Here is a 19,033-nt window from a genome sequence, read left to right as displayed (position 1 = left end):
ATATTTGGTAATAATTGCATAGCAGGGTTGTTTATAGCACCCCAGGACTGTACGCAATACAGTTGCAATAGCTGTGAAGAAATATTAGAAACTATATAGAGCTGTAAATATCAGATTTATATGAAAGTGGCTTGCATGTTGTCACTGCAAAGGCCATTGGCTTCTAGGATGAAGAATGGTGTTTGTGGCTGAGGTCTGTCATAGGATACAGAGTTAGAAATTTGTTTTCGAAGCCTCACTACAGCAGTGCATTGTGAAAATGTAAAATAATAATAATAATAATAATAATAATAATAATAATAATAATAATAATAATAATAATAATAATAATAATAATAATAATATAGTTGAAAATTAAAATATAGATTTAGACAGTGCAATCTGGCTTTTGATTTTAATAAACAAATTAAATAGTTACATTTTAAAATAAGCACAATGACCTGTATATGAAGCCTATTGTATATTTTGTTGATTGCTAATTAATTAAACTCTTTTGCAAATGAAGCTTCCTGCCTCAAAGGTTCTCATAATACACGCTTAAAGCTTATTACTGCTAGGGAAAGCTCCAATGAAAATAGTCTCTTTTATTATAGAAACAGCTGGAAGTCTCTTGTGGTGATGATTCATCCCTTTTTTCCCCTGTCCTTCTTTAAATATTTTCAGCTGGGCGGGAGTGCGACGCCTCAGACACACAGTCTCATTGATGAGAATGTTTGTTTGGCTCTGGGTATCCTAGCCACGAGCCCACTCAATCGCACTAGCTCACGTGACACCTAATGAACCAACAGTGTTTGTTTATTCGTGTATTTTTCTCATTTGAGAACTCGCTGTCTGTCTTTCACAGTTCCCACCATAAAGACAGAGCCACATGATGACTATGAGCTCCCTCGCCTGTGTGCACAGCAGCACTCCACTAGTCTCGCAAAGCCGTATTACGCTCTGCAAGCTGTGCCTGCCATGATGCCTTCAGAACATAGAGCCTGTGTGACAGCCACTTATGGCCCTCAGAGACTCACAGCAAAGCCTTCATCCCTGTCGTGCTCCTCCTCCTCTCCCAGCACCAGCCCTAAACTGCAGGATCTCTCACCCACGCACTTCTCTCCTCAGTGCCTCTCTCCAGGCCCAAACCCTGGGCTACAGCCAAGTGACATCTCTCATGTCTCAGCCATCCAGCCCACGCCTGGCCGCTACCAGCAGTCTGTTCTCTACCCATCAGGCAGTGCGTCCTCTTCTCCTGGCTCCCATCCCTCTACCCCGAGTTCAGCACCTGAACTCATCTTCACTCCCAGTCACAGTTTGACCCAGTCTCCGGTCACAGGTGAGGCCACAGAGCTGCCCAAAGTTCCAGTGAGGAGTGGGCCAACTCCTCTTTTACAGGATGAAGGAGCACCTGCTACGCTGTCCATCAGCATCAAACAGGAGCCACAAGAACTGGATCAAATGTATCTAGATGATGGTAAGTCGCAAATCAATGTACTAACACAATGTCGACAAATCGTTATCAAATGCATTGATTGTTTTTTGTTCCATTACTTCCTTGTAGACCTTACTTAAACTTTACTTTTAATTTAACTACAAACCTGAAAGTCGACATAAACGATCGTTCCAGAATTACTGCTAAAATAAAATCGGCTAAAGTAAGTAAAATTTCAAGCTTTGGTTCCACTAGGAAACCAAATTAAATGAAATTGACAAACAAACAAATATATAGATATTATTATTCTTTTCATACTAATAATAATGATAATTATTATTATGCACTTGAATGGCACACTCCCGCGACCCGACTACGGATAAGCGGTTGAGGATGGATGGATGTATGGATGAATGGCACACTTCGACTGACATTGACTATTTTTAGTCTAGTTATAGTTTAGTTTAATTTGATTTATTTGACCACTTTTCTGCCAATTTGTGTTCTTTTTGTGGTGTATTTTGAGTCACTGTAGCTCTGGAAGAAACACCTGTGGCTAAAGCAAATCTTTTAACCAAAAACAAAGGATCTTTGTTGACTGCCCCATCCTCTTCATTGAAAAAAGTATACTTCTGCTTCTAATTACAGAGCTGTCAGAAACTATAAAGCCTGTAATACACACTGTGAACACCATTCAATACATTTTCATATGGTTCAATTTTAGCAGTTAATAAAAAAGTCAAGATATTATACAGACACAAATAAACACATTATTATGGGTTAACCTAAGCCTTGGAAAAAATGCTTAACATGCATTACTTCATTGCAAAGGCTACTATATACACAGGCAGTTTAATTCAGTGTGACTTGGTGCCAAAATGCACCACGTCATATGAGCAGTCATCTTCAACTTTTGTCCTGCTTGCTTGTAAAAGTTTTGCACATGTGTACTCGTTTCATTTGCCTCACACTTGAATTTTCACCAAAAATTTGTCAACAAACCAGAAAGTTTTACGATCAAATTTGTGGAGGATCTGCTTAACCCAGAGGTGCAAGGAAGTGGAGTACAAAACATTTTTCCAAGTATCTGTCTTCCCTTCTAGACTTTTTTGAAAGTCATAAGGTTGTCAGCTTGTAGCAACAAGAATATAGGAGAGAATAATCCCTTACTCCACTTCTTTCTACATAAATTGCTTCAGTTTATATTTGATAGGGTTTTTGTACTTCAGTGCAACTGCAGGGTATTGCAATATGTATTATATATGAGGACATGTATTATATCATCTGGTCTTTCAGCATGTGACTTGTGACTCCCACTTAAAGTTTCTACTCTTTATTTGAGCAGAATCTGTGTTCGTACTAAACAATGACCCACTTGCCTCATAGAATAGATCAAGTCATTTAATCAGTCTTGGACTCCATGTCAGCCATGTCAGATGATCAGACTGGAACCGCTAGTAAAGCAGTTGAAATACTATCCGTGCTGTTCTAAGCATGTGGCTAGGACAAGATGAGAAATTGTGGTCAAGCCATAATGCAACCACGCAGGGTAGGACCTTTTATGTGTTGGCACGTCAAATTATTACCTGACATTTTTCTAAACTCTTAGATTTAATACTGCTTATTGCACTTCTGCAGCTAGTGCTTGTTAAAAGTTCTGGCAAGGTTTCAGATTCCTTGAGCCCTTCCTGGTGTAGTGTTTCTTTAAGGTCTTGTCATCCACACATATTATATCACATCTAGAAAAAAAGAAGAATGTTAGCTTGAGATTTGGTCATGTATGCTTTGGACTCATTCGTCACTCTGAGAGACTGTATTTAATGTAGATTCTTATCAGAGGGTAATCCTCTCACACTTCAACAGTGTGCATGCTCCTAGTGTGTTTAAATTATGTTCGGACATTAAATCATGTTTGTCACATACCTTCAATTTTATGGACAGTCTGTTATTACAATACCCCTCTTTGTAATTTTTATGATATTTATCATCATTATCTGCCTCTCGGCTTCTCTCTGATAAGGTCCACTGGGGTCCCTTGGGGCTGGCTGGAGGTTGTAGTGAGCTTTCCTCATGAACAAAACTTTCTAGCACTGGCTGCAGTCCCCAGTTTCTGAAAGTGAGATGACTTGCTGCTATACAGCACACTGAGTTGGCTGCTTGCTGCAGGCCTGTAGGCCAAACGCTGCCCCAGATATCTAGAACTCTAAATGACGAAATCTAGATCTTCTGGTTCAAATCCACTGTATATGTTCTCTGTTGAGAGGAAACTAAATCCTGACTCAGATTTCTGTAGCAAACATCCACTGTAGGTAATCTGCAATGTTTATGTGAGCTGACCTTTTAAATCTTACAAAGCTGTCATAGTAGTTAGTTAACATTATTGTTATAGTTAATCATTTCAATAGTAACAATTAATTCACAGGACTTGTGTGGAGGACACTCCATATAATCTAAATACAGAAATCTAAAAACAGATTTAAAACAAGGAACAATGAATGATCGTTAATAATCGTTTATATGTTGAAGCTTTCTGAATTTTCTGTAAGGAGACTGCTTATTGAACATTTATTGAAGGACTCTCCAATGTCAGAGCTTTGTAACAGTCAGTAAGACAACACAAAAACATTTTTTAGAGAGAGAGAGAGAGAGTGAGAGAGAGAGAGAGAGCAAAAAAGATAGGCTGGTATTGGAATAATTATTTAAAACTGCAATAATATATGTGATAACTTGTTTTGTTGATTTTCCATAGTGTTACGTGTAATTATAAATGGGTACAACATGTCCTTCTTTAACTAATTTAAAAAATATTCTTGGCAAATTGCCATGGCATAAGAAGAATAAAACACTGTCCGTTTATTGGAAAATAATCAATGTGGTGAATAATTCAGGGTGGTAAGAGTAACTCTCTCATCATTGAATATTTCCCTTTAAAAGCAATATATGCATATATGTGTGTTCTGTTCCTTAGATATTGTATGTATAAAGTGCTTTTAGATGTTCTCTGACTAAGATTTTCTGAACTTTTTCACATTAATAATCCAAGTCAGGGTCAATGTTTGATATATATATATATATATATATATATATATATATATATATATATATATATATATATATATATCAAAATAACTTTATAGATAGATATTAGTTAGATAGATAGATAGATACATACATACATACATACATACATACATACATACATAGATCACTTTATTAATCCCAGACATAAATAATAGTGTATGCAGTAAGAAATAATCAAGAGTAATAAAATAAATGTATTCAGTTAGATTATAAATAGTCATGAAATAAAGTAAATATGACTGTAAACACCAGTCACCAGCCAAGTAAATGAAAGGCAACCTTGCAGACCAATGAGTCAAAATTTGAAAGCCATGTATTAGATGTGGTTTCCATGTTAAACAGTGTTAAACAATGTCATGGGATGTTGGTGTTGCTTTTTGTTGTGGCACTGATTGTGGTCTTTAACAAGTTCCTTAGACAAAAGTTGAATGTTTTGTATCCAAGCCATGGATTTGTGAGATGCAGTGATGCTCTTGGTTATTTAATGAAATGAGCAGCAGTGCTGGGCTGATTGTTTGGGAGTTCCTCACTCTCTCACTGTTTCCTGGAGGCAGCAAGGAGGCAGGCTGTCCGCGCTCTATCAGGCTGACCCAGCTGTTGCTTATCCACATACAGGAAGCAGGTTCCTGGATTACCTCACATCCAGTTTATTCACTTCCAGCCCAGAGTCATAACAACACTATCATTAATATGGTGCCATTTTGACACAACTTAATACTAACAAATAATTAAGCCGTTGTTTATTTTTCCACTCTGAGAAAGGAAATTGTTGTGCCTATAATGAAGATATTGTGAAGATAAGGCTTTTTCCCCCTCAAGTATTAACTTCTTATTTGTTGTCTTTTTCACATAAACTGAACCCCAGTTTCAAAAATGAATATGAGATGGGATGAGGCATATTGCTGCTGCAGAGTAGTTTGTCACTGAAAAGTATTATCTCTAAAGTTCTAATGATTGTTTCTAGTTGGCATAGTAAAGACAGACCTCTGATATTGATGTGAAATTCCTTTTGGCCTCATCTGGTTGCTCTGTGAGTGGACAAAAAGGTTTTATAAGCTGATCTTTGACCATCAAACATGGCCAAAGTAAGTAAATTGATTGAAAGTTTGACAGTTTGACCTGAAATACAGACTGTTAATTTTCTGCATTTCCTCTGTCTCTTATTACAGCATTATTAATCTGGCTTCAGTTACCAATCTGCAACTGAAGGCTTTTCATTAGACCCCTTATATGAAATCTCACAGCAAAATAAGATATATGTCATGGTAACTGGCAACAGCATAGTTTTTTCATTAGACACAGTGTATGATGCCCAAATCCCATACCCACTGGATATCTCTGACTCGGATATCATTAGTCTAGGCCTAAAACACAGCATTCTCTGAGCATGAGCAGTCATTATGAGGGGAAGTCATTGAATCATTACAAACCCCATGAAGAAATGTTGGGTTGTTACCCAACCAGAATAAATTCATTTATGGGCCTCAATTATCAAACTGGATACAAACAAATGTTTTCAAGAATCATTTGAAAATGAAAATCCATTCAGTTGAGAAAAATGCTACCAACCAACAGTTTGTGTAAATTTACCTATAAGTAGACTGGCTAATGTGAACCTCGACTGATTTTACAATTTTATAAAACTGACTATATAATTTTATAGACTATGTCAATTTTATTTAACTTGCACTCGTGGATTTAATGAAAAGTTTGTGGTTTCATATTAATGACATTAAAGAAAGCAGTCCAAAAGAAATCACAAAATTTAGATAACTAAGACTTGCCTGTCAATCAGGCCAAATGAAATGGCACCCTATTAAACGATGAAGATTTGGTGTGCATCTCTGTTCATTAATGTTCTGTGATGGCTAAGCTGCATTACTGGAATATTTAGGGCACAACCTATTTAGGAACTCTGAAGCCTTACGCACTCCTTTCACCATTTAGTTGTCAATTTGCAGTTTTCACCTCTTTAAGCTTTGCCTTTTATAGAGCTTTGTGGACTTCACTAAATATAATCAGCTGTGTCGTGAAGGCACTTTTACAGTTTATTTGCATATAGCAATATACTCCAGTGAGTATGGAGAAAATCAGCATTACCAAAACATTTGAAGATCTGGTTGCAATTTTTAGACCAATTTGGATTGGCATATGAAAATATTTACACACAAGTTTACTAAAAGATTGAGACCAAATGTCTGGCTTGGCTAAACAACATTTTAATGTTTGGTGTTGTTAAACTAGCCAGTTGGGTTCTGTGTATGGACACTGATGAAACGCTGGAGGAAAGCTGCACTGAGCCGTGAGCAGACTGAACTGAACTTAGTGTTAGTACTCCGTAGACACACATGGCAGATGTTAAAGGAGGGAAAATGGTCATAACAATGATCTGCTTTGCAAAAGCATCGAGCCAAAAGCATAGAGCAGACCCTGATGAGTGCATGCACTGAGTAACCTGAGTAGGAATGGATTATTTTCACCAAGAGATTTGGATGACCGTCTGATCACAAACAGCTCCAAGTGAGTTGAAAGCCAGACGTCGTTGCGAGCAGACTGAGCTTCACTGATTCGAATGCTCAATGGACACACGTGGCAGACATTAAATGGAGAAAAGAGAGGTCATATTGGACTTCTGCACAGATCGAGACGTCTAAATCACTGGTAGAATTTCAGAATAATTATCAATAATGGAATAATGAATATTTTGTCATTCTTATAGAATAAAAATTATACGCTGTATTTACCTATAGAGATTAATTTGCCATTACTGCTGCATCCCTGCGTGAATAGTTAGAATAGTGGGATCTAAACGCATTAATGAAACTTTCATGACCGGTGTCACATCTGCTTTACTATGATTCAAGAGTCTACACCTGCAGGCCATTCATCCATTACTAATATCTAAATGATGACTTTGGAGACCTGCAGCTTGTAATAAATTCTCTGAATGAAAGTTTAGTGCACAGTGACACCCAGACAGGTATTTCTTCCTGAACACCTCCTGTGTTTGAACAGATGGGAGCATTTCAAGTGATCTGAATATTGATTCCACTCCCATTAAAGTTCTCAGGGTTTTGCCAGAATTCGTCATGAGGACATATCCTTGCAAATTACTCCTAACCGTCAAAGGCATCTAATTGTTTCAGCATGGTCTGGTATTTCAAAGATGAACACATGTGATTTGCTCCCCATAATTCAGCCATCACGCTAATTCTTTTCCTGCACGAATATTAGTAACAGCAGATTAAATCCAGTAGCAGGGCGAAAGAAATGTGAGGTTTTAATATTTATGACTCCGTCGCCATGAGAAAACTCCTCCTCTTGATACTCTGAAAGGAGTTTTGATTTACAGATCTGTGGTAACACACAGTATGCTGCTTTTCCTTACTCATGATTAATGAGGTTTTTTAGTTATCTTAATACAGTGCATAAGGTTCTGTTCATTTTTCGTTCATGTGGTCAATCCTGATGCCAATTTCTGATATTTAGCTCTAATTTCTGGTTAAATGTAAACACTTTTGTGACCCTTCCTGGAGTTCTGTAGTCATCCACACCCTATCCGTTTGCAAGCGGATGAGAAGTTTGCGTTAGGATGCACTGAGCTGTTGGTCAGATCTTGGTCAGGTAGGGCGTCTCCTTAACACCACATCAGGAGATGAAAGGAAGCCTGGGCTCTATTGTTTCAACCGGAATGTCAGCAATCTGGCCTGCCTCTTGGTCCCCAAGGCTGCTTTGTGGTGGGAGCGCCAAGGCCACGGGTCATTCGGAGGGAATTCCTCAGCAGGCTTCCCAGTCTTGGCTGGGAGGAAACCCACAGCTTCCAGCTCACGTGGCTCCCCGTTCTCTCTCGCTTTTTCTCTCTGGCTCCAGTTTTCCTTTTCTTTACTTTGTGCAAAACAACACATTTACTGCAGTCTGAGCTTTAATTTTTTTTTTTTTCTTTAAATAAAGCTGCATTTATTGAACAAGTTAAATTCGGCAACGTAATTTGTTCAGTTGTTTTGGTTTGTCCCTAAGTGGAAACTCTGAAAGATTTTATGTAAAACCCCTCTAGAAAAATGGAACCTTTAAGCACAAAATGAAGCCTTATGAAGCATGTAGCATGAGGAATGTAGTACAATCTATTTGCTACATTCATAGAACTGGCTAAATTTATCACCTTATGTATTTCATTGGTTAGTCTCTGTGTAGAACCCCCTTTGAAAGATGGAATCATTCACCACAGAATGAAACCTTATAAAACCATTTAGAAACTTAAAATATACCTCAGTTTATTCCCCAGAGGCAAAAAATAGAGGACTTTTTCTTTCAGAAACGGTTCCAAGTCGAACCCTGGCATGAAGCAAATGCTTGGAGATGGTTACATTTGGAACCATAAATGGTTTTTCTGTTTGTCTCTCTGGGGAAACCCCTTTTAGTTTTTTAGTTTTATATAGAACCCTATAATAGAGAGGTTCCTATAATAGAGAGGTTCACAAAATGTTCTTAGTAGAGCCCATTTAGAAAGATAAAATCATTTGCTATACAAAGAACTCAAATGTAGTGCAATGTATTTAGTACACTTTACATCCATAAAGGCTTTGGTTTATCACTACAATAGAGTATTCCCTTTTAGAAAATATTCCAATTATAATCCCTCGAACAACCCTTGATGAACATGTTCCCCCTATAAGTGTAGTTAGAAGTATTTTAAAATTATTTACGCAATGGCAGAAGGGCTGTAACACTTCAAATCATGCTACAATTGTAAATGAGAAAAGAAAGCACCAGAGGAGAGAGATGTCTACAGGTGTTTATGTGCAATCTGAGGAATGTAGCCGCTGCTGACCTTTCTCTCGGTCTATAACAGAAAAGGAATGTGTTGTTTTAAAGCAGTTGCACTAGCTGATACTATGTTTTAGAGACGGTGATTTAGTTCAGCTGTCTATCATCCCATTTAACACTGATATAAGTGATTAGATGAAATAAAACCATGTTACAAAATGCTCCCTATGGGAATGCAGTAAGATAATATGTCTGCTGCTAACATGTTAACACACTAACTACACAAGCTGCTTGTCCTTGCTATCGCTCTGTCTACGACGGTCTGGAGTTGTTTTAGGTTAGAGCTATATCCTGTCACTTCCCATGTCAGGGCCAAAGAACATAGCTGATAGTGTCTGAAAGAAGCCGTGACTGTGGGAATGCTGTGAGACACAGAGCAGGCAGGAAGGCAGTGGACACCAGAGCTCTTGGATCCTCTGATCAGAGGGCATGGCACAGCATCCTCCTTTTCTCACTTTCTCTCTCACACACACACACACTCACACACTCTATCTCTCTCTCACACACACACACTCATTGTACACATGGCATAAGTGTGATGTATTTTTCGGTGATGTGAGTTCATCTTTTGTAAAGATACGTATAAAATCATAAATCATGATTTGCTTTGGTATAAGATGTGTTGATTATAGACATGGCCTTCATAGAAAGCGTTGCACTGAAGCCTGGTTTTATACACTCACTACACAAGTAACACCAATTTTTCTGTTCTTTTACAGTCAATGAGATCATAAGGAATGACCTGTCCAGCATCTCCGTACATACCCATGCATAGCGCCAACGGGACGTGAATCACACAGAAGAAATTGATGTTTTGAACCTTTCATACCAGAACAAAAACATGCCTTGACTTAGCCTGATTGCAATAACAACATCAGCACTGCAGAATCGATTGTACTGCTCACAATTGTAAAGCAGTCAGATCTAAGATATTGACTGAAAAAGCATCACAGACAGTGTATGGAATAACCATGTACTACCAAAACAATGTGTGTGAACTGATGGACCAAGCCCATGTGTATGGTATTATTCACCACCACCCCCCCACCCCACCCCTACATTTCCTCTTCTGCACTCGTGTAGCTTTTTAAATTATTACCCAAGTGCAATTTGTTTTCCATTATTATTTTAATGTTAAAATGTTTAACGTATGTATAAATGTCAATAGGCCTTACAATCAGTAGTCACGTAATTAGACAAATGTCTAATATGGTAATGAATCATGTCTGAATAGCCATTCCTTTGCTTACATTGGGATTTTGTCCAGATGTAATGAAACATATAACTGGAATTGCATTTTTTTTATATATATATACATTGCAAGAGAATCATATTTATTGTCTCTACCTGAGCTGGAATGACTTGTACACAGGGAAATAAGTACTTTGTATTGTGGTAGTTAAAGTCATAAATGGAATGAGCAGTACAGCCTTACATTTCAAAAATTTCTAAACCAAAGTGTTCTATTGAGGTTAGGCCGTGATCTTTTTCCGAACTTCCTCTGCACTACCTGTATATCCTCTGTGCCTCCGTGAGCGGTTTGTGCCTTTTTTCTTTGCATTGTTATGACCACAGATTTCCTTTTCTGCTTAGTTGCATGTTGTCAATTTTTGCTGAAAATTTTTTATAATCGTTTTATCTAGCTGATGACAGGAAAATGTTGTTTTTTTGCCACAACTATTTTTGTTTGTTTGTTTTCTGAAACTCAATATCGTGGTAGTATTGATGCCATTGTTTTGTAGGTTATTAGCTAATGTTTGCACTTTACTTTGTACTTCTCCTTGATAATTGATAATGATAATTTGAGGAAAAATTTCAACATATGATTCGTTTTGTATTTTTTTGTTTTCTTGACGAACGGTGAATTCATGAAGCAACACACAAAGATACTGTTTTTCTGCCAGCATCTTGTATCCCAATTTACAATTATTAGTACTTTTTTTTTTGCATTAGCAATAGCAAAATATGCACAATAAATGCATTTAACAAAGATCTTATGATGTGTAGAAGGGCATTATTCCTTTAAAATACATTATTCAGTTCCAGAGGACTTTCAGGAAACATACCAGCATTGAGTTTTTGTTTTGTTTTAAAAACAAACTAACAGATCTGTGATCACTTTGTCTAAATGGCATTAATCAGAAATCACAAATATCTCTATTGTATTATGGGGTGTAACATATTCAGTTTGTTATAACAGGAACTACTACATTACACTAAATAAGGAATAAAACGTTAAATAAAATATAAATAAAAATATAATAATAATAACAGGAATAAGAATAAAAATATACAGCTTATTGCAGCTTATCACTTGTAGAGAAACAGCAAATCCCTACTCCTTGAAGACTTTCCCATGTCAGATAATGTAAAGTTTCAGCTTTACCTTGGACCGTTACAAATTGCTCACACTGGAGACTCTTTCCAAAAATGTTAAATATTTCCTCACACATTTTTTTCAGAATGTGTTTATGTGGTGTATCTCTCATATCCCTGTGTAAGTTCTTACTATAAAATTGACAGCATAATGAGTGCATTAATATCACTCTTTAATTTGTATAAATAAAGCCGGAAATACTGTCCAAACTGCAGTTGTAGAAAATTAACCAGCACCTACTGACCAATCAGATTCAAGAATTCAACAGCACTGTGGAATAAACCATATTAATACTAATATTCCTCAAGTTTCTTACATTACAGTTTCTCAATATTTTACATTACTTTGACAGAAAAGAAAAAACCTTTCGCTGAATTCATTTGTAGAGCTGATTTCCTTTTAAAACAGGTTTCATTCAAAACATTTCTGAAACTGACACCAATATTAATAAAGTTTTTTTTTTTAAATAATTGAGATTAAAAGGGAGAAAATATTTTTAAAAAGTATAGTCTGCTACTTACTGTATTTCCTCTTTCTTGAGTCAATATACACCTTTAATGTAAGCATTGTTTATGATTTGCAAATCAGTTGTATGTTCTTACTTTTACAGACTAGCTTGATGACTAGTTAATATTAATATTAATTTCTCTCCAAATATCCTCTATGTCCTTTTAGGTTTTTGTACCATCAGAACCCTATTACAGTTCACCTGATCCTTTATTATACACCCCAATAACACAGACATTAAAATATGGCAAATATAAAATTGCATAAAACACAGTGCAACTATACTGCATAAAACTGAAATAGAGAAGAATGTTGAAAAGGATCTGAGTTCATATGAACTCTACGAAATCATTTGTGAAGAGGTTCTATGTATGTTGTTTAACTTTAGTATGCTAGATGAAATTGTTTTGTTCTGTACCCTATGTTGACCTGTGTTGACCTTCTCTCATACATACTGCTGCTGGTGCAAGCATACACAAACACACATGGGGGGATCCGGCTCCCATCCCCACGAGAATGTACCACTACTGTGCCATCTCATGTAAAACTAATTCTGTGCCATTATTTTGGAGTGGGAAGAAACGTCTGGTCCCTAAAGAATCTGGAAGGAGACATGCAATACCAGAAAAACAGCTGTTGAGCTCAGGCCCTGTGCCAAGACCCCTGTGACACCTGCCAGGACAGCAGGCATATTTTCCATGGGCATGAATCCCCACTGACACATCCATGGTGACAGAACCCGCCCCAAGTGTGTTATCATCAGAGCCATGGCCCATAAATAACAACGCTATTAGTAGCTTGCGTCCTGATCACCAGTAAGGTCTTGCTTGTGTTCTGCATAATTTGAGGTTGGTTGTTGTTGTTGTTGTTGTCATAAATGTTATTATTATTATTATTATTATTATTATTATCATCATCAGACATTCCAATGAAATTCAGGGTTTATATACAGTACATATTCCTCAGTGATCAGTAGCATACAATCATACAGCTATTTAGGGAGAATTCATTTTGGTACAGTTTTGATTTTACAGTAACAACAATATCATAACATAGAGTATTTTACTATTTATGTTACTTCTGATTAAATGGACATCTGTGAAACCTGTCTTTTTGCTGTATATATGATATATATATATATATATATATATATATATATATATATATATATATATATATATATATATATATATATATATATATATATATATATATATATATATATATATATAAAGGTACCCCTTTATGATGAAATCAAATGGTCCTATGGCAATGAATTTCTTATGGTTGGATCTATCATACAGGTCATGTGTTTTCTCACACATTTTGTACTTAAATATCTTTTGAAACACCAAAGAAATCCAAATGGTCATGTTGAAAGGGAATTTAAAATATGTAGCTATTGCCATCAAGTGGCCATTTTGTCACACTGAATGATTTAAGAAGAAGCCTTTATTTGTCACAGATACATTACAGCACAGTGAAATTCTTTTCTTCATATATCCCAGCTTGTTAGGAAGTTGGGGTCAGAACGCACAGTCAGCCATGATACGGTGCCCCTGGAGTAGATAGGGTTAAGGGCCTTGTTCAAAGGCCCAACAGTGGCAGTTTGGCAGTACTGGGGTTTGAACTCCCAACCTTCCGATCAGCCACCACTGCCCACAGAAAGCAGAATGCATTGTAGTCCTAGAGCCCTTATTTTCCTTTTCATTTCATTGAATTTATTTTCAGTTTGGAAAAACATGCAGTTCCCTCCAATAATATTGGCACCCTTGGTTAATATGAGCAAAGAAGGCTGTGAAAAATTGTCTTTATTGTTTAACCTTTTGATCTTTTGTTTAAATATAGGTGTGCAAGTATATTCCCATTGATATTTTAACTTTTTAGTACACCTATTAGACTAGGAACAGTGAAATTGTTCAACCATGACTTCCTGTTTCACAGTGGAATAAATATGAGGTAACACATAGGCCAAATTCCCTTAGTCATTCATAGCAATGGGTAAGAACAAGGAATTTAGCTGTGATGTGCGGCAAAATGTTGAGCTTCACAAAATGAGAAGTGGCTATAAGAAAATAGCACAAGCATTGAAAATGCCCATTTCCACCATCAGGGCAATAATTAAGAAGTTCCAGTCAACTGGAAATGTTATGAATCAACCTGGAATTGGACGTGGGTCTATATCGTCTCAACACACTGTGAAGAGGATGGTTCGAATGACCAAAAAACCTCCAAGGATCACAGCTGGAGAATTGCAGCTGCATCTTGGGGTCAGAAAGTCTCCAAAACTACTGTTGTGGAAATTAGACAACACTCGCAGACTCCTCCTCTGAAGGTAAAAAGGTTTATTACAGAAAGATGGTTAATACAGGATAGAATAAAGCAGGATAGAATAATGAGAGCACTCTGAAGCCCTTGTACTAAACCACTACTATATATATGAAACGCAGAGCATGACATAATTCTGTGTAACCAAAGTCACCTACATCACCACAAGTTGTTTCCAGTCAACTGGAAATGTTATGAATCAACCTGGAAGAGGATGTGTGTCTATTTTTACTACACATAAAGTAAAATATTTCAAGCCTTTTTTGTTTTAATCGTGATGATTACGGCTTACAGCTCATGGAAATCAAAAATCCATTATCTCAAAATATTAGAATAAAGAAAAAAAAAACAACATATCAATTCTTTACTATTTACGAATATGTTGTTAAGTAATATGGCAGATTGCAGAAAATGTGCTAAATATGTATTAACTAATTAAAATGTTACAAAGCTCATATTACAAAAAAATATTTTTTTTAAAATTTATTTTCTACATTTAAAGAACATCTGTATTTAAACAGCCACATAAATCAGTACTACTAAAATATTACAATATGTTATGCTGCATATCAGTGGTGTCCAATCTTATCCGGAAAAGGCTTTTCATTCCAACTAAGCAGAAGCAACACCCGAGTCTACCAAAAGCTCAGCTGGTTAAACAGGTAGAATCAGATGTGGGTCCTGCAGGATTGGATGAAAATCTGCACTGGCCCATTGCAGATAAGACTGGACACACCTGCTGTATATCATACTTCCATGTTGTCAGATTTCATATTCACCCAGCAAAAACAGACCCACATTTCTAGTATACTGTATTCTGACATTAGCACCTGGTGTTACATGGGTCTCCTGAAGAGAAAAAGTCGTACACATTGACTAAAGGGAACATTATCACAGCTCCCAGCAGTGAGCCCAACTGCACTACTGCACCACACCACACGAGAGCGCTGTGACCTTCATCACGCAAGATCACCGCAATTATCACCTTCACATAGGACAGTGTGAGAACAAAAAATGTCCAAGCTGCCACCTGTTATAGAGAGAATTTAATATAAAAATATTAACTTTCTTTTCTAGAATATTAAACAGTGACCATTATAGACATACATTCTTAATGAAATGTGTTTATTTTATGAATACACGTGGCAGCCTGGGAAAATACATTGAATGTCACTGTGGCTGAATTCTGCATTCAGTATATTTTACCAAAACAATGTGGACATTGTATTTGGATTACTTTATAATGTTATATTGGCTGTCAGCCTGCAAAGGAGCCAGTTTAAATATACTGCACAGTAATATATCCATTCAGTCTACCAAAACCTAAGTGTGATTTTCTTACACAACAAATATCTGATCGAATTGTTGGAAGGCTATGTACATTGGTGAAAGTCACAAGTCCAAAATAAGACATTAATAACAAGAAATGTGTTCAACAGGAATGACTTAATAAATCAGCAATTATTTCCTCACTGATGTTAGCGTGAGTAGAGATCAGAGAAGAGATGACAATGAGGCTCGTTCAGATGCTATAAGTGACTATAATCTCAGGCGATGAGATGGAGTGTGGAATTCCTATAGTAAACACAATTCTTTAAATTTTTTAAATGAATGTTTATCTGTTAGTAGATTGTAAGTATTGTTATAAATTATGTAAATTTTCACTTTTGGGGGTAGCCAGATTTTAAAATGGTAGAATTTGTGATTGAGATAGGTGTAAATAAGAAACACATTTCAGTTCAGGAAAGTTTGTAGGTGTAGATTTTCCCAGGTCACCACAAACAAAATAGAATTTGCTTGCAGAACAAAGAAGGTTAATTTCAAGTATGCTTCATGGAACACACAACTTACTATTAGAATGGCTCCAGAAATGTGGTTGACCAGCAGTGGACAGGGACTCAGTACTGCCATGCCCATGATATAAACACCAATAACAGAGCCAAAAGCAGTCAGAAACCCCATCAGAACCAATGACCTTTAAACATGGAAAGAACTTGGGCTTAAGGTTTCTGTGTTATAATATGGTAGTTTATGTAGTTTGAACATTTTTAGAGGCTCATAAAATCCTCTGACGTCTCAAACACTTTCTGAACACAAACAAATACAATAAAAATCCTTTAAAGTGGTCACTCACCTTTGAGCATAGAACATGGCAATGAAGCATGCCAATGGGTTTGCTAAGGAGGCCAAAGTAGCAGACCAATGATAAGCACGGTTTCCATAAGGCAGACATGAGTAGGACTGAACTGATAGTAACACTGAGTTGGTCAGAGCATTCACCCAGGCCAGGATGATGAAAATGTACACAATTTGTGCCCAGCTGTAGATTCCCTTTCCATACATCCCACTGAACTTCTTGATAACATTTGGAGACTTCATCATGGGCTTCTGTTCAGAATTTTTCTTTTCCCTCACAAAGTCCGACATTCTAATAGCACCTTGGTATTTGAGGCTGATTGAGCGCTCTCGAGCCACTACTGGGAGCTTGTTCAAAAGCAGGAAGGCTACGAAGCAGACAAACATCATGGCTGCCAGGAAGAAAAAGAAAGCCTTAGCTGAGAAGTTGGCTGGTAAGTAATGTGGTATTAGGTAATTAGCTGAATCCAAAGACCCACTTATTGTTTCATTGGGATTGAAGTTTTGGGAGCTATTGACACAGTGCATGGCACCTACTCCTTGAATCAGAGCCACTACAGCTGGGACCAGTCCACTCAAACCTTCACCTACATAATAGGTGGTGAGATACTCTGCCTTGAGCTGCATCATGAATGGTAGGAAAGTCACTGATGAGGTACAGTCCACAGTGGAGATGAAGAAAGTCAGGATCAGGAGATAAATGCTGCGTTCGACTCCTTGAACTATAACCGTTTCCTTCCACAAGAAAGCTAAGAGGACACTTGCAAGGGTCCCAAAGCAGACAATGAAGTAGATCACAGCGGTTTCATTGAGCTTTCCCGGTCGGAATCGGTGCATCAGGGTGACAAACAGAGGACCAACATTAGCAACCTGGGTCAGGATGGAGAGATAGGAGGGAAGGTACCAGCCTTCAGGCACCTGAGGGACGATGAGGGGCAGCTCAACCCAAAGCCCACAAATGGTCACCCAGGAGCCCATTCCAAACAGGCAGGCTAAGACGTGCGTGAGGAGGGACATATCCTTGATCTGTTTGGAGTCTCTAATAGATTAATAGTAACAAAAAATAAAGTTTACTGTATATGCACAACAAATGTAAAACAAACCATCATAGACAAAATTTAGGTTAAGATTAATAGTTAGACAAGTAGACCTGAGTCATAGACTTAGTAAATTATTAGAAAATTTGGGAATTATTATTCAGTCTCCCTATGGGTTAACTGAGGATTTCTAAAAACTTTTACAGTAAGTGTGTAAAGAAATTAACTGACCCCCTTAGCACAGATTTATTTTACAATGTTTTTAATTTTATTATTTTTTTAAATTAGGCTCATTTAAATGTCCTCAACATATTATTTATCTACTTATTAATTTTCCACCCATTAACCCATTTTTTTTATTTTTTATTAAAAATCGTTAGATTCCAGCTGAAATTATTTGTAGGCATAATACAATTGACAATGGTGGGTTATGACTTCAGTCACTGAAACAAAATTGGATAATTTCAGACCCACTGGCTATATAAAAAAAAACATCAGTATGTTTAAATTCCATTTCATACAACCCCTCGGTGCAACTGTCATTTTCAAATTTCTTTAGAACTAAACTACGCTCATCTAAACTTAACTGGCTAGTAGTGTAGACCATTTGTCTATCTTCAAGATCTTTGCATTGCACTGAAGTTGTTCCTAATCATTTTGTAACAACATCAGGAAACTGTGTTGATTTTAAGCAAGCCTGAAGACAATCAGTACAGTTTCAGTAGTCTGACAATCAGATCAACAAATGTTGCTACAAATAAACAATTATCCTTTTTTCAAGCTTTTAAATGTCTCTGAACATTATTGACCCATGGAAAACACTAGCAGAATATTTATCATTGTGCAGTTACTACAGTGTAAAAAGTTTGCTAGTAAAAATAAATTAAAATGCACAATCGCTGTGCTTAAAGGTTAGATACTCACTCGTTAGTCAGTGTCATCTGGCAGCTGAGGAGTGTGTTAACTTTTGTTTGAGATTGTAGGTGTGCATTGACTGACCAACCATGATGACCTGCCTGTTGATGTTTTATCAAAAGGTGCACACACTTGATTATACTTCCACCTGAGATTAAAACCAACATAGAGGCTTTGCAGATTCACAATATTTCTTAACTTACACATTGTAATTAGCATATTACTACAAAGGTAACTCACTTATTGAAGCCCTTTACGCAAACCTTTAAGCTTGATAGTACTTTAAAGGGGAAATATATTACACAACAGTTGAAACAAAATATCACAGCTCATGCATATGTTAGTAAGATACAAGTTTTGTCAAAAATGCAACCTGCACAACAAAAGTATGTTAAGCCTTAAGTAACCTTGGCA

General features: G+C 36.8%; 2 protein-coding genes across 4 annotated transcripts in view; one reads left to right on the top strand and one right to left on the bottom strand.

Moving 5' to 3' along the window:
• nfatc1 (nuclear factor of activated T cells 1) overlaps window positions 1–11,311 on the top strand; it is a 45,819-nt gene extending 34,508 nt beyond the window's left edge. For both annotated transcript variants that reach the window (XM_017455309.3, XM_017455308.3), the window contains exons 9-10: window positions 845–1,456; window positions 10,039–11,311. In XM_017455309.3, coding sequence (XP_017310798.1) covers window positions 845–1,456; window positions 10,039–10,094 — 668 coding nt within the window. In that variant the 3' untranslated portion in view covers window positions 10,095–11,311. The remainder of the gene's footprint in view (window positions 1–844; window positions 1,457–10,038) is intronic.
• A 3,222-nt stretch (window positions 11,312–14,533) lies between these two features.
• si:ch73-196l6.5 (riboflavin transporter 2) lies at window positions 14,534–19,012 on the bottom strand. Of its 2 annotated transcripts, XM_047150588.2 has the most exons (5): window positions 18,860–19,012; window positions 18,629–18,767; window positions 16,666–17,706; window positions 16,383–16,506; window positions 14,534–15,561 (listed from the first exon to the last, which is right to left on the bottom strand). In XM_047150588.2, the coding sequence occupies exons 2-5, from the start codon at window positions 18,643–18,645 to the stop codon at window positions 15,355–15,357; spliced, it is 1,389 nt and encodes a 462-aa protein (XP_047006544.1). In that variant the 5' UTR covers window positions 18,646–18,767; window positions 18,860–19,012; the 3' UTR covers window positions 14,534–15,354. The 2 variants fall into 2 exon arrangements, with proteins under 2 accessions (XP_047006544.1, XP_017309463.2); XM_017453974.3 differs by having other exon boundaries at window positions 18,629–19,012.
• Window positions 19,013–19,033: the final 21 nt, after the last annotated feature.

Source organism: Ictalurus punctatus, chromosome 24 (assembly GCF_001660625.3).
Source record: "Ictalurus punctatus breed USDA103 chromosome 24, Coco_2.0, whole genome shotgun sequence".
NCBI lineage: Eukaryota > Metazoa > Chordata > Actinopteri > Siluriformes > Ictaluridae > Ictalurus > Ictalurus punctatus.
This window is presented reverse-complemented; position numbering and strand designations above follow the sequence as displayed.

Bases quoted from the DNA above. Each gene is read 5' to 3' on its own strand.
- si:ch73-196l6.5 (XM_017453974.3), bottom strand. From the start codon at position 18,786: ATGTTGGTTTTAATCTCAGGTGGAAGTATAATCAAGTGTGTGCACCTT. The intron at 16,507-16,665 runs GTGAGTGACCAC...CCATGTTTAAAG, and splicing joins GCCATGTTCTATGCTCAAAG to GTCATTGGTTCTGATGGGGT. The intron at 15,562-16,382 runs GTAAGTTGTGTG...TCTCTATAACAG, and splicing joins TTTCTGGAGCCATTCTAATA to GTGGCAGCTTGGACATTTTT.